Here is a 13,885-nt window from a genome sequence, read left to right on the forward strand (position 1 = left end):
CTCTTATTCCGATTTCACTTCGTTCAGCTTCTCAACTGCAAGTAGTTCCAAATTTTCCACTGAAGACTGGACGTTTATCTTGAAGGTGCTGACATAGTCGATGACATTTATGACTTTGGAATACAAGTTGTTTTTCTCCCGGTTTAAGGACAATTTCAATTCTTCATATCGAAGTTTTGTATTCTCGACGTCTTGCTCTGCTTGAACCACCTTCTGATGGGACGTATACTTCGCGTTTTGGAGTTTTCTTTCCATTTTCTCAATTTCGATGCGCTGAGACAATAGTCTACCATGACTCTCCTGCTTAAACGCATCGTATCGGGACTTTGTCAAGGACATCTCGTGTTCCAAAGATTCAAGCTCCTTGGTCTTTTCATTGATTTCTAGACGAATTGCGTCTAGTTGTGCCTCATACGACGAGTTTTCCCGCAAAAAGTCCTGTATTCGAACCTGTATGGTCGCATTCAACTTTGACAATACGGGCATGATCGTCTCACGGATCCGCAGTCCCTCCGGAACCTCAAATTGTGATTCATTCTGTGTGAAATCGTAGTTCGAAAGGAACGCGGCGGGGAGCGAAAATATCTTTTGAGCGTCACTTGTGTCATGACCCACCTTCAACCGAGCCATGGCGAGACTGTCTGTTGATACTCGGTATTGTTCGCTCACGTCTATCAGCGTCTTGTACGCACCATCGGTCTCCCGTCTTTGAGTCTTCAAGGAGCTTACAGCCTGATCGATTTGACTGGATATCGTGTCCAAAGCTTTCGTCAACCTTTCACGCTCCACATTGTATTTGTCGATTTCGGCAATCTCCATGCTCTTGCCTTTTATCAACTCGCGCAATTCAGTAATATCCTTTTCGGTTTTCTTCACCTCTTCTGCCTTCAGATGTTTTTCTGTCTCCATCTTCTCCAATTTGCGCGGCCATTCTTGACTCTTGTGCTGCATGGCATTCACATAATTTTGAAATTTTGTTAGATCGCTTTGCAAAGCGTTGAATTTGTCCCTTGCCACCTTTACCTCCTTGCCCTTTTCCACCGAATCATGATATCTCACGGACAGATGACTGTTTGACATCGATATATTGCTGATATCGGTTTGAATGACCTGGGTAAACTTTTCGAAACCCAAAACCAACTCCTTCATGTACGCGGTATAATCGTCATCCAAGTTCAAGAAACTTTTGTACGACTGTACTATGTAGTCAATGAACAGCCGTTCTACTATGAGTTCGTATTTTTCCTGTTTGTCCTCCTGTTCGTCTACCGTACCTATGGGTTGTCGCAGTACCGTGATGTCTTGAGTGTTCTGGCTAACAAGAGTCAAATCCACTTTCTGGAGATACGCATCTAACCTTTTGTTAGTATTTACCAGCCAATGCAACATTCCAAGAAATTTGGGCCAACTCGATCCCCCCACTGCTGATATCTGGGATTTGTTGATGGTCTCTAAATAAGGGTATTGGATAGTTTTCAAGATCGCATACACATCATATACCAGAGATTTGGTAAATGTGTAGCCTGGATCCATTCTTTGATACAGCCATCTAAAGACAAAAATAAAATCTTTTTGGGTAGGCTGTCGCAGAGCCTTGAGAGATATGGGGTGATTGGCCTGAACATCGAACTTCTGGGCCTGCAGATAGTCGAATACTTCTTGTTGGATGATGTTTTGGAAGTTTTTATCTCTTAGAGGTCTTGGATCTTTGTTGTTTGTATTTGTGGCATTGGTACCACCATTAATGCCACTACTGGGTAAAAGAGACGTTCGCTGTGAAGAACGCAGACTCTTTCGAGAATCCAACAGCAGGCTTTTTCTTGAATCTGTGTATGGCCGTCGTGTGTTTTCTGGTCTCGTTTTAGCCACGCTTTTGTTGATCAAATCTGTGAGACCAGATCCACCAATCGCTGATGCAGTACTGTTTCGTCTTCGACCCGAAATTGGAGCTGGAATTTGGGAAGAAAAGCGCTGAGGATCCAAGCTATCTAGTATTCCTCTAGATTCGCGTGAAAATCGCGTATGAGGCTCTTCCATGGGTTGTTTTTGGCCCAGTTTGTGTTTTTCGATGTTGTCTTGATTTGATGTAGAAATCAAAACAATCTTAAAATATAGGTATTATTATATATACAAGATGGGCATCCCAAGTCATCGACAGTGAACTTCGTGAGAAACATCAGCGATTGATGGGAAAATAAGACTCTTTAGAGCTTTAGTTGATAGTTTCCGTTATCGCGGTAGTTGGGAGCTTTTTTTAGAGGCTTTAGGCGACTTTCTTGGATGAGTATTGGTTGTTTGGAGGATCAAAATAGATGATCGAGAAATTTGCCCCGCGTAGGTTGAGAAGGTAATCCAAGGGGCGACAAAGACTTTGGGTGACCAATTGGATGTGGCATTAATGATTTGGGAGGTATTGTATTAGGATCAAATTCGGTCTAATCGCTGGATGGGGCGTCCCGTTGTTATCCCAGGTTCTCTCCGATCATTGCCTCAAAAGAGAATTGGTTACCGTAAATCTACGTGGGTGCTCAATCAAACGTTATGCTACAAACAGATAGCAGGTTGCCGGCCCATTGCTGTTCTTCTCGATTAATATTTAGCCTGTAAAACGCAGCAAAAACGACCCACCAATGGAACCTATCGAGTAAAGTCAATCGCCTAATTGAACAAATTTCCAGATGAACATGGCAGAGCTGCCTCTCCAGACCGCAGGGCTATTGTAAGCTAGACGATATGGACAGCATCCGGACTTGTGTGAATCACCAGCGTTGAAAAAGCTCGCCGCGTGACTTGATGCTCATTGACCATGTTAAATTTACCATCAATATTAGTGAGAAGTACGGGCTAAGACTTGAAGATCCAAAGAACAGGCTCAAGAAACAACTTAAGATGAAGGTCCTACACGGTGTGGATGAAGTTGTTCAATGGAGAACCACCAATGTCGATAGAAGGTTTCAATCCAGCGGGTTTGTGCCCACAATGGGATGTTTGCATGAAGGTCATTTGTCGCTCATACGAGCGTCCAAGCAGGAAAACGATTTTACAATTGCTAGCATATTTGTGAATCCATCGCAATTTGCACCAACGGAAGACCTGGATAAGTATCCCAGAACATTGCAAAATGATTTAGCAATGTTGGAGGCCGAAGGTGTCGATATGTGCTTTGTTCCGAACGTGAAAGAGATATATCCGCAAGGTATTCCTTTACATGTGGATGAGCAGAGGGGTCCCTTTGTAAGCGTATTGGGTGTGAGTGAGCAATTGGAGGGCCGCACAAGACCCAATTTTTTCCGTGGTGTAGCCACGGTTGTCACGAAACTGTTGAACGTGGTATTCCCCACGAACGCGTATTTCGGACAGAAAGATTTCCAGCAGTTTACGGTGCTGAAAGTCATGACAGAGGAGCTTTTTGTGAACACGAAGCTCACGATGATGCCCATTGTTCGCGATTCTGAAGGATTGGCTTTGAGCAGCAGAAATCGGTACTTGTGTGCGGAATCACGTCGCATTTCAACAGCGATCTACCAAGGTTTGGAAGCGGCCGCTTCTGCCGTGAATGCTCTGGATCCTGGTGCGCATATCTCGCGGGAAACTCTAGAGAACAGAATTGGCAAGATTTGGGAGCCCTACGTGAGTTCTGGAGATTTCGAGGTGGACTACGTTTCCGTGGCGCATGCCAGGTCACTGCAAGAGCTAGATGATGTTTCTCGAGACGCAGACGTTGTCATCAGCTGCGCGGTCTATGTTACGGACCGAGAGGTCAAGTCGACGAGAGTGAGATTGATAGACAATGTGGTCTTGACGTAGGGAGAAGAAACCTTTGACATTGGTTCTTGCGCACGTGACCTCGAGCTATCTTCCATCTTTCGATAAAAATCGTCATCATTGTAAGCGACAAACAGGAACATTCAGCCAGTTAGATTCCTTAATCTCAGATCTAAACAACCTCTATCATCGCGCTGTTAAAAACAAACGGTTCGACGAATTCTTCGAATCTTGCGTTGCTTCTCCGTTATCATGAGTCACGTGACAGATATTTTTAAGCGCCATTTTCGTGCCCTGTCCCATCCAATCAATTTTTAATCGAGCCTTTAGATCTATACAAGATAACGATAGTATCTCATGGATATATTGATCTTCAACTCTCTAAACCAACAGAGAAGCGACTCGAGCACCAACATAGGCCCCAGGGCGGGCACGTAAGCTTTGCTGCTGCTTTAGATAACGTATACCGAAGGCGCTTGCGCGCATCTTAGCGTAAATTCTGAATCTTTCTTGATATATATATATATATAAGTAGCACACCGGAACGAAGTCGAATAGACCTTGGTAGAGCATGTTAAACCAAACCTTCTTGTTGGTAGACCATCGAAGCCTTTAAAACCATGTCTACCACTAGTAGTGCTAAAAACACAATTAAAGTCCAACACTCCCGAGTAGCAGAGGTGGAAGAAGGCGATTTACGGGATTTGCATGCAATCGTCTCATCGCATGGGGTTCCAATAAGATATGTGGATGCCAAGAGCGCCACGTCGGACCAGCAAGTGTTGGCAGAACTGGGATACAAAGAAGAGCTGAAACGTGAGTTTTCGCCGCTGCAAATTTTTGGTGTGGCCTTTTCCATTATGGGCCTGCTGCCGTCAATCGCTTCAACGCTGGACGGCGGTCTCACGGCAGGCCCCGTGGGGCTCAACTGGGGGTGGTTTGTTGCCGGTATCTTGATTCTGTCAATCGGTGTGGCCCTTGCCGAGTTATCGTCGTCTATCCCAACTGCAGGCGCAGTTTACGTTTCGTGCTACCAATGGGCTCCTGCAAGAGTGCGGAAATGCATTTCGTACTCCGTTGGGTTTCTGGATACGCTTGCGTTGAGCGCATCAGTGTGTTCGATCGTGTACGGTCTTGCACAGCAGATTTTGTCCGCCGTCGTGGTCACAAACCCGGATTTCGACGTTACCAACCCCATCAGCTACGGTGTTTTTGCAGCTTGCATCATAGTAATGACAATTTTGACGTCGATGACATCCAAGTTCACATCCAGATTGCAAACGGTGTCGATTGTGTCTAATTGCTTCGTCATCATACTGCTGTTCATCGTGCTGCCCATCGGCGTCAAACGGTCCGCGAAACTCAACTATAGCTTTAACGATGCCAAGTTCATTTTTGGAAAAGTCGATAATCTCAGCACCTGGAACACGGGTTGGAACTGGTGCATCGCCGGTATGATGCCCGCAATCTGGACCATTGGAGCTTACGATTCATGTTTACATATGGCCGAAGAAGCGCGCGATGCACCCAGGTCGGTTCCAATCGGTATCGTGGGCTCCATTTCCGTGTGCTGGATTCTCGGATGGTTGGTCTGCATTGTTCTTCTGGCTTGTATGGACTCCGACATCAACAACATTGTAAATTCCGCGTATGGACAAGGAATCACGCAGATATTCTACGACGCCCTGGGTAAGAATTGGACGCTTGGATTTTTGGCGCTTCTTATCATTTGCCAATTTCTAATGGGAGCCTCGACCGTAGTGGCCAACTCCAGACAATTTTGGGCTTTTGCTCGTGATGACGCTATCCCAATGAGCGGTTTCTTCAAGAAAGTCGACCGCAGAACTGCAGTGCCCATTCGTGCTGTTTGGGGATCCAGTGGATTGGCTTTGGCCTTGGGATGCTTGTGTTTTGCCGGAGAAACAGCCGCTGATGCCTTGTTCAGTTTATCTGTCGCAGGCATGTATATGGCGCTGATTTTCCCAATAACTCTGCGGCTCACGTACGGTAAAAACGACTTTAGACCCGGTCCTTTCTACTTGGGTGATTTCTGGTCTCCATTAGTGAACTGGTTTGCAGTCTTGTCGCAAGCTTTTATTATCATCATGATGATGTTCCCCAGCGACAAAGGCGTTGCCCCAGATTCCATGAACTACACGGTGGTGATTGGTCCTGGGTTTTGGGCCGTCAGTATGATCTACTATTTCGTGTGGCAGCGGAAATTCTACAAAGGACCAAAATCGAACTTATCGGATGAAGAGTTCCGCGAATGCGTTGGCGAGGATGTTATCGATGCCATTGTGTCGCAAAACTACGAGACTTTGAAGAATCGTATGGTCTAGAACTGGAGAAATCAGGGTCTCCAACACAGGAGTTGGACACTTTGGAAATAAGAAGTTTATAATAGGTTCAAGAATTTCAAGAAACATAATGCACAGCACATCAGCTGCCAGTACATATCACACTTCGGTTCGGCCGGTCCCCTAGTTGTTGGCGTCCTGTATACTATGCTCTTGGCACCTAGCTAATACAAAGTGACATCGAGAGCAACTAGATGCGCTCCACAGGACTGAAATGGATGAATAACGCCTGCTGATGGACTACTTCGATGAAATCGAAAGAATCGAGACTGATCTTACTGTCTGAACCAGTTTCTGGACAGTCCGATGCGATGACACTGTAGTTCAAAGTGATCTCACCGCTGACACGACATCTTCACGAAAAACACTCGAAAGTGTACAGTAGAAAGAGCACAAACGGTACCAGTTATATTTATTTGACTTTTACAGCTCTCAACTATGACATGATACCCTCCAAAACGAAACTTGATGAAATGAATTGGTTTTTGCGTTTTTCTTCGAAGGAAACACATGTAAAGACAATATAAAAACCAGTCACAGATACAATGGTTCTCGCTGCTCAAAACTCACCAAACTCTCGCTGCCTGCTGATGCTTGCATGTACTTTGTCTCCAGGTATGGTCATTTTCCACGTCTGTGTCGTCCCCCCGATGTTCTAAGGGATGTAATTAGGAATATGAAGTCTATTACATATCGGTCCATGATAACGCCAGTGATTCAAAGCCTGGTAACCACCTCAAAGGACCACTTTGCATTTCTTCAGAGATTCGACACATAGCACAGGTGTTGCTACTTCCCATAGCGTGAAAATCCGGAGTTTTTATCAGCATTTTTGGGCTAGAAAGAGAGAAAAACCGTTCTTTTCCTGTCGTTATCACGCTTTAACGCTATACAACAGGGTAGAGCCTGGTTTTTGATTGTATTTGGAGTGTCGGCGCTGAATTATCATATCACCTGGGAATTTCGTAAAGGGCGTGGCTTTTTACATTCGCTTGAATTTGAACTAGCCATTCACTCGTCGTTGACAGTGTGTTTCATACTGCACTCGGCCGTTTTTTTTTGGACGCGTTTTAAGGCTCCATACGATTAAGTCGTAGGTGTCCCTGCCAGTATCTTGATCGATTACTAGGCCACACAAGTCGTTAGGTCTGTGTGACAACGACAGGTCCGAACTTTCAAGTCAAGTCATATCAGCATGAGTCAGTACGCAACACAACCCAAAAATCAGCGTTCCGGGGAGAATTTAGAGTATTCGTCACCCCAGGAATCTGGTGCAACGCCTTCTGTGTCCCTGAACCAGCGAAACAGTATTTTAGATCCACATCTTTCCGTGTTGCACCTTTTAGAGCGGGCTGAGCAGCATGTACCAGCGTCTTCCGCCGAAACCGTAAAATTCAGAAAGCCAGACTTTCTACGATCACCATCACCTCCGAAAACGTGTGCTTCAGAAGTGATGCATCGCAGCATCTCCGATTCCTGGCAATCGATCAGGCACATTGATTACTCTATTCTCACTTTGTTCAATGAAAACTCTTCTTCTGAGAAGCAGCAACAGCAACAGCAACAGTCTGAGCAACAACAGCAACAGCAACAGCTGGCGGGTATTCTTTCATCGTCTGATACCTCAGAAGACGAACCTGACCATTTTTTGTCCCCATCCCCTAACCATTATAGTTTCAGTGGCAATGCAAATGCTATTTTCTCAGAACCACCACACGCACTAGAAACCCCAGCATTAGCAGCGTACCGCGAATCTGGAATTCATTTTGCGAAAACAGGCAGTCAAAGTTTAAGTGGTCAAGATACCATAAAGGACAACGATGTCGATAATGAGACAGTAACTTTGAGTCTGATGAAGTCGTCTAACTCGTTTGTTATGCCCAAGTTGTCCGTCCTGAAACCATGCCAAAAGTTCTGCATTTTGATCGTTGGCAAGCCCGCTCAACGGTTTTACCGCGATATCCCACGGTCGTATCGTAAATTGTTTGATTTCTGTGAATCAGACAGCCTCGACTCACACGAGCTAAATCAGTACAGCGCCGTTATGATTATATTCACCGAACCAAAAAATGAGCCACCCCTTCTTGAGAAAGTGGCTTCTCAAAACAACAATATCATTGCCGTATGTCAGCGTGGACAACAACAACAGATATCGGGCCTGCTAAGCGGATATTCGCGCTCGTACGATCTACGTTTGATTTACCATCTGACCGTAATGTCCGACCATCAGGACGTCCATCGGTTGCTGCGCTATCTTCACAGCTTGAGTTCTGACGCGGATTCTGGCTACGAAACCGAAATGGGATCTCGAAAAATCCGCAAGCGTCGTAAATCTCAGAAAAAAAAATCCACTAACGTCAGTGTCAATCGATGGGTAGTCTGGAGCTTATCGCTGACCCTCGGCGTGGGTATTGGGTACTGCATTTCATGTGTTTTGTCCTCTGCAGTGTCAATTCGGGGCGGCAAACTATCCATTGTTTCTCCGGGAGAGACTTCCGGCTTGGACGACATCCCGGTCTCCTCCCATGAGCATAGTTTTGAAAATTATATTCGCCAGCTGGTTCTGGCATGCAAAAAGGCCGTTAAACAGGTCAATGTATCCGTGAAGCAGTACATGAACGGCCACTCCCTGCTGGTGCTTTGGATGCAACGGATGGGCAAAGAGTGGATGTCTGAAGACCCCGAATCTTCTTTACCTGGCGTGGCAGCGTTAGACCTAGTTTTGATGTGAGAAATAAGTCTCAAAACAAGAGCCGAGAAAGATGCCTGAAGCGTGCGCGAAGCGTGCCTAAAACTTTGGATCAGAGGCGCGTGTTATGGTGTATATTGCCCGACATGGGAAGGTCGGATTGATCAGATTTGTTTCATCTGGCCCAAATTTTCAAAAAACAAAGCTCTGAGTTCTCGAAGCTTTTCACTTCCAGCATCCCCGATTTTATACAAAGTTTCCGAGATATTTTGTAAGCCTTAGAGTGATCAAAAGACTCTTTCTGGCCAAACTCTCGAAGTTGTCTTCAGTAGTGATTTGTTATGTAGTGATAATCAATTTTGTTCAAAGCTCATGTCATCAAGCCAACATGTACCACAAAACAAGGAAGAAAGAAGCTCACAAGCTCGTAAAAAGCTGTGGCAAGTGTTGTAAACATGCTCTCAAGTCAGAGAGCTGGTCTCATGGCGTTTGTGCGCAAAAAAACGCAACCGCCATTCACAGTGAGCATCAGAGCACAACTAACTGCATTGGTGTGTTTAGTGGCCATTTTCTCCTTGATTATCCTGGCAGTGATCACAGGAGTCTATTTTACATCCAGTTACAAGTCTCTAAGAGCGGATCGACTTCAGGTGGCCTCCCAACTGAAATCTTCCCAGATCGATCAGAATATCAACTTTCTGTACTACCAAAGCTACTGGATGGCATCGAGAGATATTTTACAGAACGCGTTGACCGAATATCTGGCTGGTAATACAAGTGAGGAAAATTGGTATGATGCATCAGCATCACTGGACAAATTTTTGAGCTCTTCAAATCTGTTCAGTGCAGCTCGTGTTTACGACTCGAGTTTCAAAGATGTACTGAACGCTACTAATAATGGAACGGGGAACCTGATACCGGACGAAGTGCTAACGAGACTCTTTCCGCTCTCTACGGATGATGCCCTGCCGTCTTCTCTGCAAGGAAGTGGGTATCTGAGTGATCCTGTGCTGAATGGCACAGACACTTATCTGATGTCAATGTCACTGCCGATTTTGGCAAACCCATCCATCATCTTGTCTGATGACATGGTTTACGGCTATTTGACAGTAGTAATGTCAGCAGACGGCTTGAAGTCTGTATACAATAGCACTGCTGCTTTAGATAACGCAGCCGTGGTGATCGTTTCCACGGTCTACAACAATAGCGATTTGGCTGGATTCCATTTGGTCTTCCCTCCATCTGGCCTGAGCCCAGAAGTCACCAACTTTCTTTTCCCATTCGATTCAGCATCTTTCTTGAAAGGAGCGCTGCTCGAAAACAAGAACGGCTCAATCAAAAGCGGTGAATTTCTGTACAACAAGCATGTGGCCATTGGATACTCCTCGTGTGGTTTTGATATTGGATCGTGGGCTGCCCTGGTGGTTCAGCCGGAAAGCGTATTCCTGTCCCCCTCCACAAAGCTCACAAAGATCATTATTGGCACCGTCATTGGGATCGCCGTAGTAATGTGTCTCATAACATTTCCCTTATCGCATTGGGCTGTACAACCGATTGTACGACTTCAAAAGGCAACAGAAGTCATAACGGCTGGGAGAGGTTTGAGATCAGATGGTAGCACTTTGTACAGTCATAAGCGCACCAGTACAGCGGAATCCTTCAACTCTAACTTCAGACAGGGTTATATTCGTCGTTCAGGATCGGTAGCGCGCTCTATTGGTTATGAAGGTGCTCCGACTGGAATCCCGTCCGGCAAAGATGCTTCAAAAGATGCTGAGAAGATTCCCGAGGGTTCTTTGCCAACAGAGCTAAGAAAGGTGCGATCAGCCACGAGCGCGTCAATTCTCAGTGATTCACGGTTTACTGGAGCAGACCATTTTAACACCTCCCATCTGGTAGAGGTTCGAGTCCCAGTATACAAACGATACTTTTCTGATGAGCTTTCCGAGCTCACCGAGACATTCAATGCTATGACCGATGAGCTCGATCGTCACTATGCTCTTTTGGAAGACAGAGTACGAGCGCGTACTCGTCAGTTAGAAGCAGCTAAGATCGAGGCAGAAAAAGCTAACGAGGCCAAGACAGTCTTCATTGCCAACATATCACACGAATTGAGAACCCCACTGAATGGGATCTTAGGTATGACAGCTATTGCCATGGCAGAAGAAGAACTGCCCAAGGTAAAGAGTAGTCTGAAGCTTATCTTTCGGTCGGGAGAATTGCTCCTGCATATCATGACCGAACTATTGACCTTCTCCAAGAACGTTTTGAAAAGAACCAAATTGGAAGAAAGAGATTTCACTGTCCATGATCTTGCTCTACAAGTGGAATCTATTTTCGGGAAATTAGCCAAAGATCAACACGTTAGATTGACCATTTCAATTTTGCCCAATGTACTGAGAACTATGATGTTATGGGGAGACTCCAACAGAATCGTACAGATTATTATGAATTTAGTCTCGAATGCACTGAAGTTCACCCCGGTTGACGGTAAAGTTGATGTCAAATTCACGTTAATCGGTGAATATGACGAGGAAAGAAGTAAAGCCGAAGACTATAGGCACGTTTACGTTTTGCCAAAGAGGAGTAACGCAGAAATTGATGGTGATGGCAAAAGCAATGAAAAAGTCGCCAACAGACCGCTCACAAGTGAAAGCTCTCCTCCTTCTCCTTCTTCTCGTGGTATGCACGACATTGATAAGAAATCGAACTGTGAAGGTAGCGACAGATGGACAAAAGGCGACGATAACGGAAATTCCTTGACCGAAGATGATTGTGAAAATACGGAGGATTACAACGATGATCTCAAGTCGATAGAAACACAATCTAGCAGTGACTCTTATGATGGCAGTCGGTTTCAGTCACAATTTCTCAAAGACAGCAATGCTGATAGTGGTGATGATTATAAAGACGTGAAAGAGTTAAAAGATCCTAAAAAATGGACTATTTCAATGGAAGTAACTGACACTGGTCCGGGCATAGAGACCTCGCTACAAGAAAGTGTTTTTGAGCCCTTTGTGCAGGGTGACCAGACGTTATCTAGGCAATATGGGGGTACAGGGCTAGGGCTGTCCATTTGTAGACAATTGGCTACCATGATGCACGGCACGATGGAATTGAAGTCAAAAGTGGGGTTAGGAAGTAAGTTTACCTTTACTGTACCTTTAACGCAAACCAAAGAAATATCTTTTGAGGGCGTCAGGAATCCGTTTGAGGACGAATTTAATCCGAAAAGCAAGAAGAATCGTAAGGTCAAGTTTAAGGTTGGCAAAGTTAACGAGGAGGAAACACCTACGACATCATCATCTACTAATGACAGTTCTGTGAAGGCCTCAAATATCTCTGAGAGCGAAGTAAGCGTGGGGAGTGTACGTGTTGACAGGCCCTTCTTACAGAGTACCGGTACCGCACTATCGTCTAACAGAGTTCCTTTAGCCGCAAAACCAAACGAATGCAAAATATTGGTTGCAGAGGACAATAATGTGAACCAGGAGGTGATCAGGCGCATGCTAAACCTGGAAGGTTTGAATGATGTGGATCTAGCATGCGACGGACAAGATGCAATTGAGAAGGTTGAGGCTCAAAACGAAGCTGGGAGACATTACGATTTAATATTCATGGATGTTCAAATGCCTCGAGTCGACGGACTTTCAGCTACAAGAACGATACGAGGTAAACTCAATTACAGTCATCCTATAGTGGCATTGACGGCATATGCAGACGATAAGAACATCGAGGAATGTTTGGATGCCGGCATGAACGGCTTTTTGTCGAAACCCATCAAAAGGCCAAAGATCAAATCGATTTTGGAAGAATACTGCCCGCAACATAATCCGAACGGCAAGGATGACTGAGTGGTACACGATTCGAGATGAAACGTAAGTAATCAACGAAATAAGAAACCAAAACAACATAGAGGTATGCATGCATTGCACATATTGTGCTATTTGCTTTAATGAAATCAAAGACTGAAACCGAAGAGTTTTAAATTACGTACTTAGGTGTAATACAAGGCGTAAAGATGTAGCAGAGGTCTGCGATTGGCAAACCAGCGCACGTATGTAAGAAAGTATGATAGTTGGGGGCGAAACCGACTATTTCAACTTCTTCTTAGGACGCAATTGGTTGGTGTGGCCACACTTTCTCTTTCTGCAGTTGGTAGCTCTTGGAGGCAATCTGGCGTAGCACTTACGGCACACGGATTTCTCACAGTTGAATTTGGAAGCCAAAGCCTTCAAGGAAGGTTCGATGATACCACCTCTCAATCTCAAGACCAAGTGCAAAGTGGATTCCTTCTGGATGTTGTAGTCGGACAAGGTTCTGCCGTCTTCAAGCTGCTTACCAGCGAAGATCAATCTCTGCTGGTCAGGAGGAATACCCTCCTTGTCTTGAATCTTGGACTTGACATTGTCAATGGTGTCCGAAGATTCAACTTCCAAAGTGATGGTCTTACCAGTCAAGGTCTTGACAAAACTGAAAGCAACATGTTAGTAACAGGAGAACGGGAAATAAAAGGAAAACAAGCAAAACGGGTGAAAAAGTAGACTGTTTCGGCGAAGCCAGTATTGACATTTTCCAGGCCAAAAGTTGGTCAAATAAATAACCTTTTTTAATAGATGCCCGTCTTATCGCTCCTTTGCTCACTTGAAATGATATCTAAGTCCCACTATTCCCCACCAAAACACTTATGAGAAAGCACAATCAACATCAATGTCCTACTTCATTTGGCATTTCGTAACGGCACTTTCCAAATGACTTTCTCTACCCGAGGGTCTGCAGTTCTTTCGCACGCTTATTCCCACTAGTTTTAAATGCTATTGCACATACATTTGCATCTTTGAGTCTTGATCTTCTTCTGGTGTTAATGGTGTGAAATGTTCCAAATGGTACGTCTCTTGATAGACATTTGATAATATTGACAGAATTCCAAGCGTTACGGTGGGTCGGTAATGGTCCAGGCAGGGCCAACGGACCATTGCTAGGCAGAGACCTGGGCGGAGCCAGTGTCGAGCTGGACAGAAGCCGCACTGTGCTAGGCAGAAACTGACTAAGCATTGGGCAGGATGCTAGG

The 13,885-nt window shown here is 45.1% G+C and overlaps 6 protein-coding genes across 6 annotated transcripts; 4 read left to right on the top strand and 2 right to left on the bottom strand.

Annotated features, from left to right (window-relative positions):
• Positions 1-3: 3 nt before the first annotated feature.
• Positions 4-2,037, bottom strand: NDC80 (LALA0S09e04434g1_1; the record flags this gene model as incomplete). The annotated part of the gene is made up of 1 exon (XM_022770780.1): positions 4-2,037. One exon carries the CDS (start codon positions 2,035-2,037, stop codon positions 4-6), a length of 2,034 nt encoding a protein of 677 aa, XP_022630086.1.
• An 852-nt stretch (positions 2,038-2,889) lies between these two features.
• On the top strand, positions 2,890-3,807 carry PAN6 (LALA0S09e04456g1_1; the record flags this gene model as incomplete). The annotated part of the gene is made up of 1 exon (XM_022770781.1): positions 2,890-3,807. The coding sequence occupies one exon, from the start codon at positions 2,890-2,892 to the stop codon at positions 3,805-3,807; it is 918 nt and encodes a 305-aa protein (XP_022630087.1).
• Positions 3,808-4,385: 578 nt separating this feature from the next.
• LALA0_S09e04478g (LALA0S09e04478g1_1) lies at positions 4,386-6,107 on the top strand (the record flags this gene model as incomplete). Its single annotated transcript, XM_022770782.1, has 1 exon — positions 4,386-6,107. One exon carries the CDS (start codon positions 4,386-4,388, stop codon positions 6,105-6,107), a length of 1,722 nt encoding a protein of 573 aa, XP_022630088.1.
• A 1,213-nt stretch (positions 6,108-7,320) lies between these two features.
• ATG32 (LALA0S09e04500g1_1) lies at positions 7,321-8,856 on the top strand (the record flags this gene model as incomplete). Its single annotated transcript, XM_022770783.1, has 1 exon — positions 7,321-8,856. One exon carries the CDS (start codon positions 7,321-7,323, stop codon positions 8,854-8,856), a length of 1,536 nt encoding a protein of 511 aa, XP_022630089.1.
• A 413-nt stretch (positions 8,857-9,269) lies between these two features.
• Positions 9,270-12,668, top strand: SLN1 (LALA0S09e04522g1_1; the record flags this gene model as incomplete). Its single annotated transcript, XM_022770784.1, has 1 exon — positions 9,270-12,668. The coding sequence occupies one exon, from the start codon at positions 9,270-9,272 to the stop codon at positions 12,666-12,668; it is 3,399 nt and encodes a 1,132-aa protein (XP_022630090.1).
• A 240-nt stretch (positions 12,669-12,908) lies between these two features.
• On the bottom strand, positions 12,909-13,649 carry RPL40A (LALA0S09e04544g1_1; the record flags this gene model as incomplete). The annotated part of the gene is made up of 2 exons (XM_022770785.1): positions 12,909-13,287; positions 13,642-13,649. The coding sequence occupies 2 exons, from the start codon at positions 13,647-13,649 to the stop codon at positions 12,909-12,911; spliced, it is 387 nt and encodes a 128-aa protein (XP_022630091.1).
• Between the last annotated feature and the right edge of the window lie 236 nt (positions 13,650-13,885).

Source organism: Lachancea lanzarotensis, scaffold LALA0S09 (genome assembly GCF_000938715.1).
Source record: "Lachancea lanzarotensis genome assembly LALA0, scaffold LALA0S09, whole genome shotgun sequence".
Lineage (NCBI taxonomy): Eukaryota > Fungi > Ascomycota > Saccharomycetes > Saccharomycetales > Saccharomycetaceae > Lachancea > Lachancea lanzarotensis.